This window comes from Mus caroli, unplaced genomic scaffold (genome assembly GCF_978045245.1).
Source record: "Mus caroli unplaced genomic scaffold, Mus_caroli_1 scaffold_6, whole genome shotgun sequence".
NCBI classification, from domain to species: domain Eukaryota; kingdom Metazoa; phylum Chordata; class Mammalia; order Rodentia; family Muridae; genus Mus; species Mus caroli.
Genome location: NW_028227261.1, coordinates 94,981,951 through 94,998,383, shown reverse-complemented (window position 1 = coordinate 94,998,383; position 16,433 = coordinate 94,981,951). Strand labels below are relative to the sequence as shown.

General features: G+C 41.3%; 1 protein-coding gene across 1 annotated transcript in view; it reads left to right on the top strand.

Annotated features, from left to right (window-relative positions):
- Positions 1 to 16,433, top strand: part of Hsdl2 (hydroxysteroid dehydrogenase like 2) — a 46,694-nt gene that overhangs the window by 27,271 nt on the left and 2,990 nt on the right. The window contains exons 8-10 of the mRNA XM_021160855.3: positions 2,474 to 2,545; positions 7,887 to 8,264; positions 10,067 to 10,195. Coding sequence (XP_021016514.1) covers positions 2,474 to 2,545; positions 7,887 to 8,264; positions 10,067 to 10,195 — 579 coding nt within the window. The remainder of the gene's footprint in view (positions 1 to 2,473; positions 2,546 to 7,886; positions 8,265 to 10,066; positions 10,196 to 16,433) is intronic.

The window sequence follows — 16,433 nt, the reverse complement described above, 5'->3', positions numbered from 1 at the left end:
AGGAGCGCAAGTTTGAGGCCAGCTTCAGTGATATCGCAAGATCCTGTCTCCTTCCCCCAAAATCCTGCCAAGGGTCAAGAACTAAATATAATGAGGCACTATGATTTGGGGATATAATAAAAATTAGTTTACTCTTTCCCTAGGTTGGGGAGGGGAAACCTACAGTTCTGAAGGCTCTGTGACCCTCAGATCCCTCATGTACATGTCTTACAGCTGTCAGTTAATACTAAGATAATATTTGGATAGCTAACTTACTCTCTAACCACAACTTTAGCTGAAAAAAGCCCAGTGGAATTAATAACTGCTCAGTTCTCATGATGGCAGACAGAGAACGGGAGAAAATATTCAAACACATGGATACTGAGAAGCAAGACCTTAATCAGGGCCCCTGCTGTCAGGGTCAACGGGACACTAATCTTTAGCATGTTGGAGGGATGTAGGATGATGGGGTCATAAGGAGGATAAGGACATGGGCTCCTGGGATTATAAATAATAGCTTTACATAACAGCTTTTACTTGTTTTATTCTATAGTCAATCTTAGCTAGAAGGCTAACGAGCAACGTGACAGGTAAAGTTTAAAAAAATAAATATACAGCCAGATGTGGTGGCACATACTTTTAATCCTAGCACCCAGGAGGCAGAGGCAGGCAGATCTCTGTGAACTTGAGCCCAGCCTGATCTGTATAGTGAGGTTCCAGGACATCCAGGGCTATGCAGAATGATCCTGTCTCCAAAAATCAAAACAAGAACAACAGCAACAACAATAATAGCAGTGATATATAAAGTACTGACTTAAATATGGTGTTTTCACACAGTTTGTTCCTCGTGTTGTTATTGCCCACTCCCTGCCCCATCACTCTGTACAGCACCACAGTTCATAGGGAAGCACAAAGACCCCAAAGAGCAGAGCAGTGCTGGAGAGGTGCTACAACACTTGTCCATCATGGCTCTGGCACAAAAGCTGACGTGGGCCTGTAGGCTAGAATTGGGGGGTCCCAGGATAATCCCTCATAGCTGCAGTTGCCTACTTTTTGACAAAGGTTGTAAAAATTAGGAGTGGAGAAAAGCAGCCTCTTCATCAGATGGTGCCTAGAAAAGAATAAAGAACTACAATTGAACGGACAGTTCAATGAAGAGGAGACAGTTTAGTTTGTAAAACTCAGATCTCCAGCCTGGACAGTGGTACGTGTCTTTAATTCCAGCACTTAGGAGGCAGTGAATGAGCTTAAGGCCAGGCTGGCCTACACAGTAAGAATATGTCCCAAAAAACAAAAAGAAAAAGAAAGTAGACCTTCAGGGGTCTGGGGAGATGGTTTAATATGCAAAATGCCTGCAGCACAATCATGAAGAGTTGAGTTTGGATACTTAGCCTCCATGTAAAAAAGCTGAGTATGTTTTGCATATTTCTAATCCCAGAGCTGGGAGCCAGGGAGCCAGGAAGGACGGGGAGGCAGAGACTAGCTGAATTGGTGAGCTCCAGATTCAGTGAGAGACTCTGTGAGAGACTAAGGTGGACTAACGATAGAGGAGGACGCCTGATGTCTCCTGGCCTCTACAAACACAGACACAGGGTGTGCACAGCCACACATACATGTAGACACACAGCCATATATATTCCTGAATACAGATAGATATCTGGTCATAGTCACATGAATTTGTAATACCAGTGCTTAGGAGGTAAGAGGCAGGTGAATTGCTGCAAGTTTCCTGATCTATATACAGAGTTCTAGGCTAGGCAGAACTAGTGAGGCTTTGTCAGAAAACAAAATTAAACAAAATTAGATCTTATGATGAAATCTGTCATAAAGGAAGAGGTAACTGATCTACATAAAAATAATTGAATATATTAGATCAAATAGTTTAACAGTTGCCTAGGGGCCCTTTCCATAAACACAGAAGGATTTTTTAAAAGAGAAATGAATTTTATTAAAAGGCTTGGTGACCCCGGTGGGGGAGCTGGTGGAAGGACTGGAGGAGTAGAGGGGGATTGCAACCCCATTGGAAGAATGATGTCAGCTGTCCGGACCACTCAGTGCTCCCAGGGACTAGACTACCAACCAAGGAGTATACAGAGAGGGATCTATGGCTCCAGAGACATATGTAGGAGAGGATGGCTTTGTCTGACATCAGTGGAAGGGGAAGCCCTTGGTCCTGTGGAGATCTGATGCCCCAGCATAGGGGGATGCTGGAGTGGTGGGGCGGGAGTGAGTAGGTGGGTGGGTGGGGGAGCACCTTCATACAAGCAAAGGGGAGGGGGGAGAGGGCAGATGAGATGGGGAGTTGTGGAGGGGTAACCGGGAAGGGGGATAGCATTTAAGATGTAAATGACAGGGATGATTAATAAAAAATAAATAAATATTACATTTTAAAAAATATTTTGTTTTTATAAATAAAAATTGTATTTAAAAATTATTTTTAGAATAATTTATTCTGTAATTATTATAATTTGATTATTTGGGGGTTAATTTTCAGGTCATCCCTTGTTACCAGATTTCTTCTTAGATGAACACCCAGATGCAGTTATGGAGGAGAAAGAATCAAATGGTAAGAATCTAGAGCATATTTTATTTTACTCTCTCTCTCTCTTTTTTTTTTTTTTTTTTTCCGAAACAGGGTTTCTCTGTATAGCCTTGGCTGTCCTGGAACTCACTCTGTAAACCAGGTTGGCCTCAAACTCAGAAATCTGCCTGCCTCTGCCTCCCAAGTGCTGGGATTAAAGGCATGCGCCACCACTGCCTGGCATTACTCTTTCTTTTTATGTATATGGGGATTTTGCCTACATGTGTGTCTCTGTACCATAACCATGCCTGGTGCTGCAGAGGCCAGAAGAAGGTTTTGGATTCCCAAGTGGACTGGAGTTAGAGATGGTTGTGAGCTGTCATGTGGATGCTAGAAATTCAACCAGGGTCCTCTGGGAAAAAATCCAGTGTTCTTAACTGCTGAGCCATCTCTCCAGCACCAAGATTCTAGAGCCTGCTTATTTATTTATTTATTTATTTAGGAACAGAGTTTCACTATGTGATCTAGGCTGGCCTTAAACTCCTAGAGATCCACTTGTCTCTGCCTTCTAAGTGCTGGGATTAAAGGCATGTGCCACCATGTCTAGGTAAATCATTTTAAATAAGAAAATGCAAACACTATCTTACTGTTTCTTGTAAAACATAGAATTAATGTTATAACAATATTTTTGTCCTCTGCCTCAAAACCAGTGGTTCCTACCCTTTATAGTGCTGTCACCCTTTAATACAGTTCTTGATGTTGTGGTGAACTCCAACCATAAAATTACTTTGTTGCTACCTCATAACTGTAATTTTGCTACTGTTATAAATTATAACATAAATATCTCATATGTGGATATCTATATGTGACCCCTGCAAAACGGTTGTTTGACACATACACCCCAAAGGGTCTTGACCTACAAGTTGAGAAACACTGTTCTAAACTATTCTGGAACTTGTGCACATTATGTAAAATCATCAGTTCTAAAAAAAGATGTTTTATTTTTGTAGTTGTCCCAAGTTTTATCTTTTTTCCTTGACAGCTGTCTTTAGATATTTCATGTTGATATTTGGAGGAAGATGTGTCATATTAGAATCTTAAATAGCACTGTTTTCACAGTTTGTACTGTGCAACTATGTTATCAAGGGGATTAATTTCAAAGGAAGTATTGAGCATACTCCATTTTTTTTATTTGTAACTCAGAGACAAGGGGCCTTGAATTGGGGTGTGTGTGTGTGTGTGTGTGTGTGTGTGGTGTTACATTTTAATCTTTGTGATCTATTTAAAATAACACCTGTAGTTTACTGAAACACATTACATGAAACATTTTGTAATAAATGTTTTTAGGAACAAATTTTTCTGTGTCTTTGATATCTGTAGAACCTTGGTGCATTTTCAGACAAACTTTATTTCCAGATTAATCATAACTTTTCTGTGTCTATGATTGTCTTAGTCGGGGTTTCTATTCCTGCACAAACATCATGACCAAGAAGCCCTTGGGGAGGAAAGGGTTTATTCAGCTTACAATTCCATACTGCTGTTCATCACCAAAGGAAGTCAGGACTGGAACTCAAGCAGGTCAGGAAGCAGGAGCTGATGCAGAAGCCATGGAGGGATGTTCCTTACTGGCTTGCTTCTCCTGGCTTGCTCAGCCTGCTCTCTTTTAGAACCAAGACTACCAGCCCAGAGATGGTCCCACCCACAAGGGGCCTTTCCCCCTTGATCACTAATTGAGAAAATGCCTTAGAGCTGGATCTCGTGGAGGCATTTCCTCAACTGAAGCTCCTTTCTCTGTGATAACTCCAGCTGTGTGTGTCAAGTTGACACAAAACTAGCCATTTCAACGATTTACCTAAATTTTTGAAGAAGTTAAAATATTAGTTGTTGAAAAAAAAAAGTAGTGAGACCTATAACCCAGAGAATGCTGGTGTAAACATTAGATCTTTAATTCACCAGGAGGGAAAAACCAAGGAAACTAGATCATCAATCCTTTTCTCAAAAGATTTCTTATAGAGTGGCAGAGGTCACCTGGAACTCTTAAATCCTTGGGTCTGGTTTTTAAGGCAAGAGGCCCCAAGTCCTGTTTTTTGCAATACCCTAAGATTGGATTTGTCTCTGGAGGGAGACGCATGACTTGAGTTTATCTAAGTCCCCAATTGCCAATAAGAATCACTTAGTTGGTCACCTCATCGTTAGTATGTACCTCCTGTGTGTGAATGCTGTGGCAGCTCGTTTGTGTGCATTGTTTAATACCAAAAACCTTACCAGAGCTGCCAGGAGGCAGAACCAGGATTTAGATTCATGTTTTTCTGGTTCCAAAGCCTGTCTTAACCAGTTCAGTAACCAGTGTGCCTAAGGTTGGAATTCTGTTAGGTTTGGGTTTTTTTTGTTGTTGTTGTTTGGTTGGTTTTTTTGAGACAGGGTTTCTCTGTGTAGCCCTGGCTGTCCTGGAACTCACTCTGTAGACCAGGCTGGCCTCAAACTCAGAAATTTGCCTGCCTCTGCCTCCCAAGTGCTGGACTTAAAGACATGCGCCACCATGCGCGGCTGGAATTCTTAAAAGTCCTTTAAGATGTTAAAAGTCCCCCAGTACTGCCATCTATTAATTCATAAGGAGGAGTTGCCACCTCGGGGACTAATTGGGTAGTTCCCCCTTTGGGCATTATTAATGAGGAACAGTATCATAATGAGAAGGTCGTTTGTGAGTGTGGAGCAGAGCAAGAGGGCTGACAAGAGTGGAGTGTGAGACCCTGACTTTATGACTGACACTTCCTGTAGGCACAGCTGTGTACTTAAACAGGCACTGCTTAGTGTACCTGGCCTGAGGTGGAGCTCACCTTGCCAGGTGCTTTCATGTGCACATCCAAATCCACTGCACACTCACTGTATATTTTAATTCAGAAGGTGCAGTGTCTAGCCCTATTTCCTGGTGAGAGGTTCATATTTCTTTGTAATCCTCTACTGATAAGAGCCTCTAACAGTTGGCTGTACCTCTTCTGGAATTCATTTCATATATATATATATATATATATGCATCATACACAGGTTCAAATTAATTGAGTTTTACTTTTTACCTTGAGAATGTTGCCGTTCTGTTGTTTCTGTTTCCTTATCTCTGCTCCCTGCTGGAACACAAGGGGCCTTCTTAGTCTTTTCTAGTTTCTTTTTTTTATTTAGTTATAGTTTGGGTTGCTAATGTGCAGTCCTTGAATTCTCAGAACTAAGCATTGCTCATCTGGCTGCCCTCTCCCTTCCCCCTCTAGTTAACAGCACCCTCTGTTATTTATATTTTTGCATTTTCTTCTGTATTTGGGGAAACCTTGTCAAGTTTGTCCTCAGTATTATAGAGAATAATCTGACAAGATTCTCTAGTTTTATTCTGGTCAGTTGTGTACGTCAAGAACAGTGTCACAGCTGGTGGTGGTGGTGGTGCACACCTTTACAGAACCCGGGAGGCAGACACAGGTGGGTCTTTGAGTTCAAGGCCAGCCTGGTCTACAGAGTGAGTTCCAAGACAGCCAGGGCTATACAGAGAAGCCCTGTCCTAAAAAAACAAGAAACAAAACAACAACCACCAGGATTGCAGTTATGCTTTGTCTCTTGGGTGTCTGCCTTCAGACTTGCTTTTATACATCATCCTCTCCTACCTAAGCCAGCATGCTTTCCAAGCACCCATTTCACAGAGTGTAAGACTGAGGCTTCAGAGCAGCCTCAAGTTCACAACAAAATCAGAGGAAGGTGCCAGACAGCCCTGTATGCCCCTTGCCTGATGCAGCACCTCATCCTCCACAGTGGGTGCTCACTAGCATGTGAAAGAATGTTTGAGTTTCATAGTAAACTGCTTGTATAAATAGACTTTGGTTTGTTTCCCAGGATAACTTAGTCCTGTTCAGTGTGAAGCTGTTTTCACAGAATCGGGCTCTTGTTAATCTGTTCTCCTAGTGTGATGAAATGGCAGGGATAGATTTACTGCCTTTGCTCCACTCTGCCCGGCTGATGGAATCCTTTTCTCTGCTGGTTCTCAGCTAGGACCATAGTACAAGGCTGTCATAGGCCCATCTTCATGTCTGCTAAGAAAATGTCTCTCCTTGCCTTTTCCATTTATGTGTATGTTTTTACCTACCTGCACATATACACGCCACATGTCTGCCCAGTGCCTGCTGAGACCAAAAGGGACTTATGCTACAGGTGCTTTTGAGCCTAGCTGTGGGCAAGTTCTTATCGTGAAGCACCAGCACAGAATTCCTTCCCTCACTATAGGTTCAGCACAGGGCTCATTTCCCATAGGCTCTCCCTTCCCCGACTCTCTCCAGTAGACTTCTTCCATCCCCAGCCCTCCTCCTCTGCTGTCTGCTCCTTTTCTTTGGAAAAGAAAAGGAGCTTTGAGCTTGGATTTAAAAAGATGAGAAGGAAGACTAATATCGAGTCATTCTTGAAAAGCAGCATCTATCAAACAGAAGGATAAGCCCAAACTCTAATCCAGAGCCTTAAATATGCTAGTGCCTTTTAAAAATAGGTTGAGCTGCTCCTGGCTTGAGATCTTTCATGAGCCAAAGCACAAGCCAGCCTATGTTTACTGTGCTTAATCTGTGTGCCATAGAGTTACTTCCTAGATTCATACAGTAGATTATATGTGGGCCTGGGTAGTGTGTATGTGTGTACATATGTATGCACATGCTTTTGTGTGTGTGTCCTGTGGTAGAGATTAAAGCCAAGGCTTTATACATTCTAGGCAAATGTTCTAATGTGCTGAATCAGCAGCCCTATTTCAATACATTAGATATTATTTGTTGGTGTGTGTATATGCATGCATGCACGAGCAGAAACACATACAAGCATGCACATGTATGTATGCATATTGTATGGCACACATGTGGATGTATGAAATTCCTTGGGAGATAGTTCTCTACTGTCACCTATAGGATTCGGAGATGGAATCTAGGTTCATGATATGAGGGAAGGATTATTAGGTGAATACATTTTACTTACAGACAAAATAATATTTACTTGGCTACCAATTCAAGCCAAGTTTTGCAGATCTCTGTCTTTCTTACCAAGGTGTCTTTTTTTTTCTCTCATTTGGTTTTATAACTCAGATGGGCCATCCAAATAGGTGGTTAATATTCCTCTAATTGTAGCTACTTTGTGTAAACATTGTATTGTTTAGGGGTGATTTTGTTTGGTTTGGGTGTTTGTAACCTATTTAAAAAGCCAACCTTTTACTTAGGAGAGATAGCTTTTTAGCATTCATAGCCACAGCTGACATGGTTGGCTGCTTTCCCCATCAGTTATATTTATGCTTTTAGATGCCATTTAATGCATTTTAAAGCATTTGGGCTTATACTGCCAAAACTTTAAGGCTCTTTATGTAAATTATATTTTACAGTCTCTGTGCCAGAAGTGAAAGAAGAGAAGCTGCAGCTGCAGGAGGAGTCACAGCTACAGAAGCAACCACAGCTGCAGGAGCAGCCACAGCTGCAGGAGAGGCCACAGCTGCAGGAGCAGCCACAGCTGCAGGAGAAGCCACAGCTGCAGGAGAGGCCACAGCTGCAGGAGCAGCCACAGCAACGGGAGCAGCCACAGCTGCAGGAGCAGCCACAGCAGCAGCCACGGCCAAGGCAACAGCCACAGCCGTTTGTGCAGTCAATGCTACCACAAAAACCACATTTTGGAGCTGTGGAAGAAACATTTAGAATTGTTAAGGACTCTCTCAGTGATGAAGTTGTTAGAGCCACACAAGCTGTCTATCAGTTTGAACTCTCAGGTGAAGACTATGTCCCATTATCTGGAGATTTTAGGAAACAGGAAATTTTTGTTGGAAGAAAACCAGCCTTTGGTACCTAGATAGGTAGCTGTATCTAGACTATTGAATATAGATACTCAAAAACAGCATGTAACTATCAATTTATATTTTTTGAGTTAAGATTTGTTTATGTGGAAACTGGAAACGTGTAGAATACATTGTCACAGCATATACTTTCAGTGTTAAATAACTCCTTGGTATGTATAATAGAGAAGAAATCCTACATAGATGGATAGGTAGTGTACAGGTAAAATACAATAATTTATCAGTTGTGGGTAGCTTTCCATTTTTATCTTTGAGTTAGGTTAGTATGAATTCAGTCTAAAACCTCTACATATGAGCTGGGTGTGGTCATGCACCGCTTTAATCTTAGCATTTCCTGGTGCAGGGCAGAGGGGTCAGCAGAGACAGATAAATCTCTGAGTTTGAGGTCAGCCTGGTCTACAGAATGAGTAGCCAGAGCTATGTAGAGATACCCTGTCTCAAAAAACCAAACCAATACAAACTCCTAATGTTTTTCTATATAATAAAAGTAACATAGACTAATGGTAGTTTTAAGAACTACTTAGTTCTGTTATATGCAAACTTTCTCCTCCTCGATGCTGTTCTCTGCCTAACTGTAATCTTCCCTCCTTCCTTTTCGTTTCTGAGCTCATGGTCTGTTGCTTTAGTCTTTATTTTTGCTGATGTCCCAAAGTTGCTGAACCCTCCGTGCTTATGCTGTGACCTCTCTGTTCAAGACTGGATGACTCAAACTGCCTGGTTTCCCCAGAGCTGCATCAAGGCTATCAAATCTTGTTAGACAAAAATCAAAGCAGTAATATCAGCTGAACTGGTGGGTTCCTCTTCAAATAGGGCTAAGCAGCAACTTAGACTCTTTTGTCAGCTTACTGCCTCATTTTCCACAGCAGATTATTTTCAGAAACCTGCAGGTAGAAATGACTTCAGCTTCCTGCCATCAGACGTCCATCAGTCGGCCATCAGGCCCACCTCTTCCTCCCAGGTGGATGGAGCTTAGCTCTCAGCAGCACCTCCCAAGCTTGATTAGCTACATGTAGCCCCTTCCTCACATGTCCAGTTTGATGCAGTCAGTCAGGGGTGATCTGACAGACATTGACAGTGAAGTAGGCCATGGGAGACTCTAGCAGTATCCGAGTCATAGATGCATCTCCTCTGTCTTTTTCTTTCAGAGCCACACTTACTTTTATCTGAAGCCCACTCTATTGAACATAGTTTTCTCCCTTCTGGTTTCCTTTGTTCCCCAGGGGTTGTTTTCACAATGGTCCTAGATGAGGGCTGTGCACCACTGAGTTTGTCAGCCCTCCCTTCATCTCCTCAGCAGGATCCAAGGTGCTTGGGCACTTCTTCCTTCTGGAAATGCCTGCTTTCCTGGGCTTCCTCTTTAATAGCCTCTGTTTTCTTCTTCACTGTCCGTCTCCAAACTGAAGTGTTGCACCTGATAAAACTGAGCCGTTTTCTTTGCCTCAGTCCCTCCTAAGCACTGCTGTAACTTCTGTGTGAATTTCACGACTCCAGCTTTGCTCCCTCTATCAACACACCCACATAGCCTCTGTTTCCTCTTTGGAGAAGAAGCTGGCTTTTCTTTTTCTTACTGAATGATCTTCAGAACCTAGCACAGTGCTAAGACCATAGTCAGTGCTGAGTCTGATGGGGGCCTGAGGATTTTAGCCAGGACAGCATGTTAGGAGGTAATTACAACTGTAGTAATGATGACATGGATTTCCACGTATTTGTCTGCACAGGTGAAGATGGTGGTACGTGGTTTCTTGATCTGAAGAGCAGAGGCGGGAAGGTTGGACACGGAGAGCCCTCGGACCGGGCAGATGTGGTGATGAGTATGGCCACTGATGATTTTGTCAAAATGTTTTCAGGTACGGTTTCAACTCTCTTAGGTTGCTTGTTTCAAATGGAATATTTTGGATATTGTACTTGTTCCTTTTCTAGATAATCAAGGTTCAGAAACATTCCCAACAGTGGGAGAGTGCTGTGCTGAAAAGCATGTGGTCTTGGGAGGCTGCTCTTAGGCTGCCTCCGATCCACTTCTACCTCGTCTGATAAATGGAAAATCTGAGGTAGATCTTTCTCATCACCGAAAAAATAATGACGTAACATTGGAAACAAAAATAATCTACAAGGCTTACTAAGTAGGTTTCATTCTGCCTGAACTAAAGTACTGTATTTTCAGTGTGGTCACTGGAGGCTAGAAGTCAGCAGTACCTCACTCCGGCCTCACCAGATGCCATAAAGGAGACAAGACAGGACTCTCTTGTGCCCTTGTATGCTGCTTTTGTGGGATCTCTATCCCAGAGAATCTTTTGCACGATTTTATGTTCTGCCCAGTAATTTCTAAAAGTGCCAAAATAATTTTAAGGGTGATTTGTTTTATTTTCTTCTATTAGAATACTATTCAAACAGGTAAGTTAACACAAATTCTAAAAATTAGCAACAATACTCTCAACTAAGGCATTATAATATTCTAACCTAGAAATCTTACATGTAATAAATTATAAAGTACCACTCACATGCTTATTCTCTGAAATCTTGTTAAATGGTACCAAAGTATATTCTGTGCCCTCCAAGCCCCCGTTTCCAGTTCTAATAAGGGATGCTAGTGGCGTACACTGTACATGAGCTAGTTTGTGTATGATGTTTCAGTGACTAAAGTGGAACTAGTGTGTGTGCTCTGTGTGTGTGCGTGCATTCTATGTGTATGTGCTCTCTATGCATGTGTAGGTTCAGGTGCAAATGCACAAGCATGTGCATACATGTAGAGGCCAAATGAGTATGCTCTTCCATACCCCCTTCCAGCATGAGCTCTCCTGAGTCCTGGAGCTAGACTGGCAACTAGCAAACCCCAGCCATCCTCCTTCCTCAGAGCCCCCCGATGCTGGAGTTGCAGGCATACTTGTAGACAGCTCAACTCCTTACCCAGGTGTTGGAGATTTGAACTCAGGTCCTCAAGCTTGTGCAGCAGTTGTTCTTACACACCAAACCGTCTCCCTACCCTCTTTAACTTTTACAGTAGTATTAAGTATTTATTGAACAAAACTAGAAAAAACAACTAGAATAATAATAAAACTTTTTTTACTATACCATTGAAAGGACAGCCATCAATTCATTTGGATTAGCATCTTACATGCATATATTTATGTCCATAAACATATATATGTTTATAAAAACAAAATTATATTATTACATTTGATGATCTTTTCTTTTTTTTAAAGATTTATTTATTTTATATATATGAGTACACTGTAGCTGTCTTCAGACACACCAGAAGAGGGCATGAGATTCCATTACAGATGGTTGTGAGCTACCATGTGGTTGCTGGAAATTGAATTCCGGACCTCTGGAAGAGCAGCCAGTGCTCTTAACTGCTGAGCCATCTCTCTAGCCTCCCCCCCTTTAAAAAAGATTTATTTATTTATTTTAGATCTTTTCAAATTATACATTATAACATGTTAATTAATTTCTGCCTCCACTCACTTATGGTAGTTTGGAATATCAAAAACCACTTTTTAAGCTGGCAGTGGTGGTACACACCTTTAACCCCAGCACAGTAGAGGCTGAGGCAGGCTAATCTCAAGATTAGACCAGTTTGGTCTATAAAGTGAGTTCTAGGACATACAGACAAACCCTGACTTGAAGAACCAAACCAAACCAAACAAAAACCCTATTTTCTTATTAGAGATTAAACAGCATTTTTATACATTATAGATCAGTAAATATTTGTTTTTGGTTTTGTTTTTTGAGACAGGATCTCTCTCTATATTCCTGGCTGTCCTGGTTCTTGCTATGGAGACCAAACTGGCACTGAGTTAACAGAAATTAATGCCTCCTAAGTACTGGGATTAATGGTGTGCACCACTATACTCAGCCTAAATGTTTGGTAAAAACGAATCATAGATTTTTTTTTATTTTAAGGACAGTTTCAATTACAAATGCATTATGCTGTTCAAGGTGGTACATGCTTATAACCTCAGCACTTGGGAAGCTAAGGCTTGACTTGTGAGTTCAAGGCTCTATGGAGTGAGTTTGAAGTCATTCAGAGCTATCTAATAAGATCCCGTCTCAATAAACTAAACAAAAAGGCATTGACAGTGTCTAAGCTGAATAAGTTAAATATACTTAATAACTATTGTGTAATTGTTGTGGTTTAAGAATGGATTTAACTAGTCAGGCGTGGTGGCGCATGTCTTTAATCCCAGCACTCGGGAGGCAGAGGCAGGTGGATTTCTGAGTTCGAGGCCAGCCTGGTCTACAAAGTGAGTTCCAGGACAGACAGGGCTACACAGAGAAACCCTGTCTCGAAAAACCAAAGAAACAACAACAAAAAATCATTTTCATCATTTTATAGAGGTGGTGACTGAGACTCTGATAAATTAAGTAATAATCCCAAGATCAGATATCGATTGAGTAGATGTTAGGGCTAGGATATGAATCTATATGTGTCCATTATTATTCTCTAAACTTAATTTATTATTTCTGTGTGGGGAGCATATGCATGCCACAGTGAACTGATGGAGGTCAGGATAATTTTGTAGCGTAAGTTCTGTGTGTCTAACTTAGGTTGTTGGCTTGCACTGCAGAGCCCTTTACCCGCTGAGCCATCTTGAAGGCCACTCTTGCTCTTAGTTATTCTGCTGTTCTGACTGACCTTCTAATAAATGGACAGGACCTCATGTAGTCCAGGCTAGCCTGGAAAACTGTAGAGCTGAAGATGACTTGACCTAGCCTTCCTGCCCCCTTCAGAGCTGGCACCACCACTCGTGGCTCAGTGGCTGCTCTAACTTTCCCTTATATGTAAGCCTGAGACCATGGGCTTTCTATCTCTTTTTGTAAGTGTGCTCTTGCATTTGCTGGAGTCCCCCAAGTCATGAGTTATAGGAGGCACATTTGATACCTGGAGTTTAGACTGGGAAGATCCTGTCTTTCTCCTTTCATTGTATCTGTGAATGTCTTCCTTATATGGGTACTGTTTAGATCTTGGCACCCAAGACGTCTCTTTTAGAGGTCACAGCCATTTCTATATTTATCTAGAAGCATACACTGTAAATACAAAAAACCTAAAATAACAAATCTCTCTCTTGGGCCAGTAGAGGTCACTGTGTGGCAAAACAGAAAGTAATAAAATAAACTGTTGGCAAGCTCAATGGCGCATGCCTGCAGTCTCTGTTAGGGGGCTGAGGCAGGCTGAACTAGAAATTTGTGGCCAGTCTGGACAACAAGGTGAGGTCTCTATCACTTAAGGAAAAAGGAAAGAGAATAAATTGTTTAAGATTACTTTATCTGAGGAGGGGTACATACATATATATTGTTACATTTTGATTAGTACATATATTGTTACATTGTGATTTCTTTGAAAGTTTTTTTTTCCCTCGATCAATATTGTTTTGGTAAAAAAATTTTTAATTATTTTTATTTTATGACATTGGTGTTTTGACCACCTGTGTGTATGTGTGGAGATGTCAGATCTCCTGGAACTGGAGTTACAGACAGTTGTGAGCTGCCATGTACATTCTGGGAATTGAACCCAGGTCCTCTGGAAGAATAGCCAGTGCTTTGAACCACTGAGTCATTTCTCCAGCTCCCTCATTTTGATAATTTTTTATACTATAAACTTTATTAAAATAAATGAACATGATTCTTAGTATATTTTTAGAATTAATCATCTACCAATAAGCTTGACTTTGACACTATTTCTATTATTTTAGAAACTTCTCCTTATATAGTCAGTTCCTATTTCCATCCAATCCATAGCTAACAAAATATTATTGCTTCCTGTTTTTCCATTGATTTTTTTGTAAGTGGACTAAAACTGTATAGTATCATGCATCTGGCTTTTTTCAGCTTAAGGCTTTAAGATTCATTTATGTATCAGTAGTTATATTTATCTTCCTTGTTGCATATTAAGTCATATGGCTGTACCATATTATTTTCTTTTTCAGACAGGTAGCCCAGGCTGTCCTCAAGTTTGCTGTATAGCTGAGGTTGGCCTTTAACCTCTGAGATTCTTGTTTCCACCTCCAAAGTGCTGGATTACAGACTCATGCCATTATGCCTCTCACAGAACACCGTTTACCTCAGTGGCTGGCAGGCATTGTGGGGTGTGGGAACTGTTGTTTTGTTTTGAGCTATTCTGTGGCGGTGTCATTCCCATTTCCCCAGGGAATGTATGACTTTGTTGCTTAATTCTTGCCTCTGACAGCACTGTTTTTTACTTCTGTTGTTTTTAAAAAAAATGATTATCATTCTACTAGAATCTTAAAGTTTTGGTTTGGATTTCCCCAAATTGCTAATGGTATCGAACCTTTAAAATGTGCTTATTGGTTATCTGTGTAATGTCTTAAAGAAATATTCATTCAGTCTTTCTTTTTACAAGTTTTAGTATTATGTATATGGGTGTTTGCTTGCATGTATGTCTGAGCACCGCTTGCATGCCTGGTGCCCATGGAGACAAAGGAGGGTGTCAGATCCCCTTGAACTGGATTGGAGTGGCAGACTGTTGTGAGCCCTCAGGTTGATGCTGGGGAGCAAATTCAAGTTTTCTAGAAGAGCAGCAAGTGCTCTTAGCCACTGAGACATCTCTTTAGCTTCCTCCTTTAAACCGAGTTGTATTTTGTCCATGAATTTTAAGTATTATTTTTATATTTCAAGGTATATTATATGTAAATACTTCTGTTTTTACTCACTTTCTTTTTTTTAAGATTTACTTGTTTTCTGTATATAAGTGTTCTGTCTGCATGTATGCCTGTGTGCCATAAAGGGCATCAGATCTCATTACAGATGGTTGTGTGCTGCCTTGGAGATGCTAGGAATTGAATTCAGGACCTCTGGAAGAGTAGCCAGTGCTCTTAACCACTGAGCCATCTCTCCAGCCCCTCATTCACTTTCTTGATGATGTATTTTGAAGTAACATTTTAAAAATTTTGATAGTATAGATTTACCTTTTTGTTGTTGCTTATGCTTTTAGTGTGAGATCCAAGACTCCCTGTCAAACTTCAGGTTACAAAGCTTTACCTCTGTGCTGGTTACTTTCTGTTGATAAATGTGATAAAATGCCATGGCCAAGGCAACTCACATAAAAGAGTTTACTTGCCTTATGGTTCCAGAGGACATGTCCATGGGGGAGTCATGGCAGCAGGTGCACAGAAGCCGAGAGCTCACATCTCAGCTGCACGTGAGAGAGGGAAAGAGAGCGGGAGGGGGGAGATTGGGAGTGGACAGGGTTGTAAATTCTCAAAGCCTCCTTGAAATGGTGTGCTTCCTCCAGCAAGCTTCACATCTGGCGAATTCTGTACCCTCCTACCTACCAACACCACAAATTGGGAACCAGATGTTGAAATATAGGAGCCTACAGGTTCCATTTAGCCCACAATACCCCTTGTGTTATGACTTTAAAATTTTACATCATACATTTTAGTCTAGATCCATTTTGAGTTACTATTTTACTATGTGTGAGGGGGCTAAGTGGGTGTGTGAGGTGTATGTATGAGGTTTATGACTGTGCGTGCCATGGCACTTCTGTGGAGGTAGAGGACAACTTTGTAGATTCTCTTTGCTCCTTGAACTTTTTTTTGTTTTGTTTTGTTGTTGTTTTTTTTTTTTTTTTTTTTCTGAGACAGGGTTTCTCTGTATAGCCCTGGCTGTCCTGGAACTCACTTTGTAGACCAGGCTGGCCTCGAACTCAGAAATCCGCCTGCCTCTGCCTCCCGAGTGCTGGGATTAAAGGCGTGTGCCACCATGCCCGGCTCCTTGAACTTTTATATAGATTCTGGATATTAAACTCAGGTCACTAGGCTGAGCCATACCTTCAGCCTCAATATTGTTTTCTTTATTATTACTACTAGTCTCCAAAAGGATGGATTATTTTGGATTTTTTCTTCTGCACCTGCATTTCCTATTAACTTTAAATCACTTCTTTTCTCTGTATTTTTTGCTTTGTTTTCAACCTGCATATGTCACAGAACTGAGAGGTGGGATATGTCACTAATGTACCAGACATGTTGTTCCTTATAGGAGATAAGAGCAATGTCTCAACTGGTAGAATGTTAGAAGTCATAAATGATAGCTGGGCATACCTGAAGCACGGTCATATGAGCTGTGTGG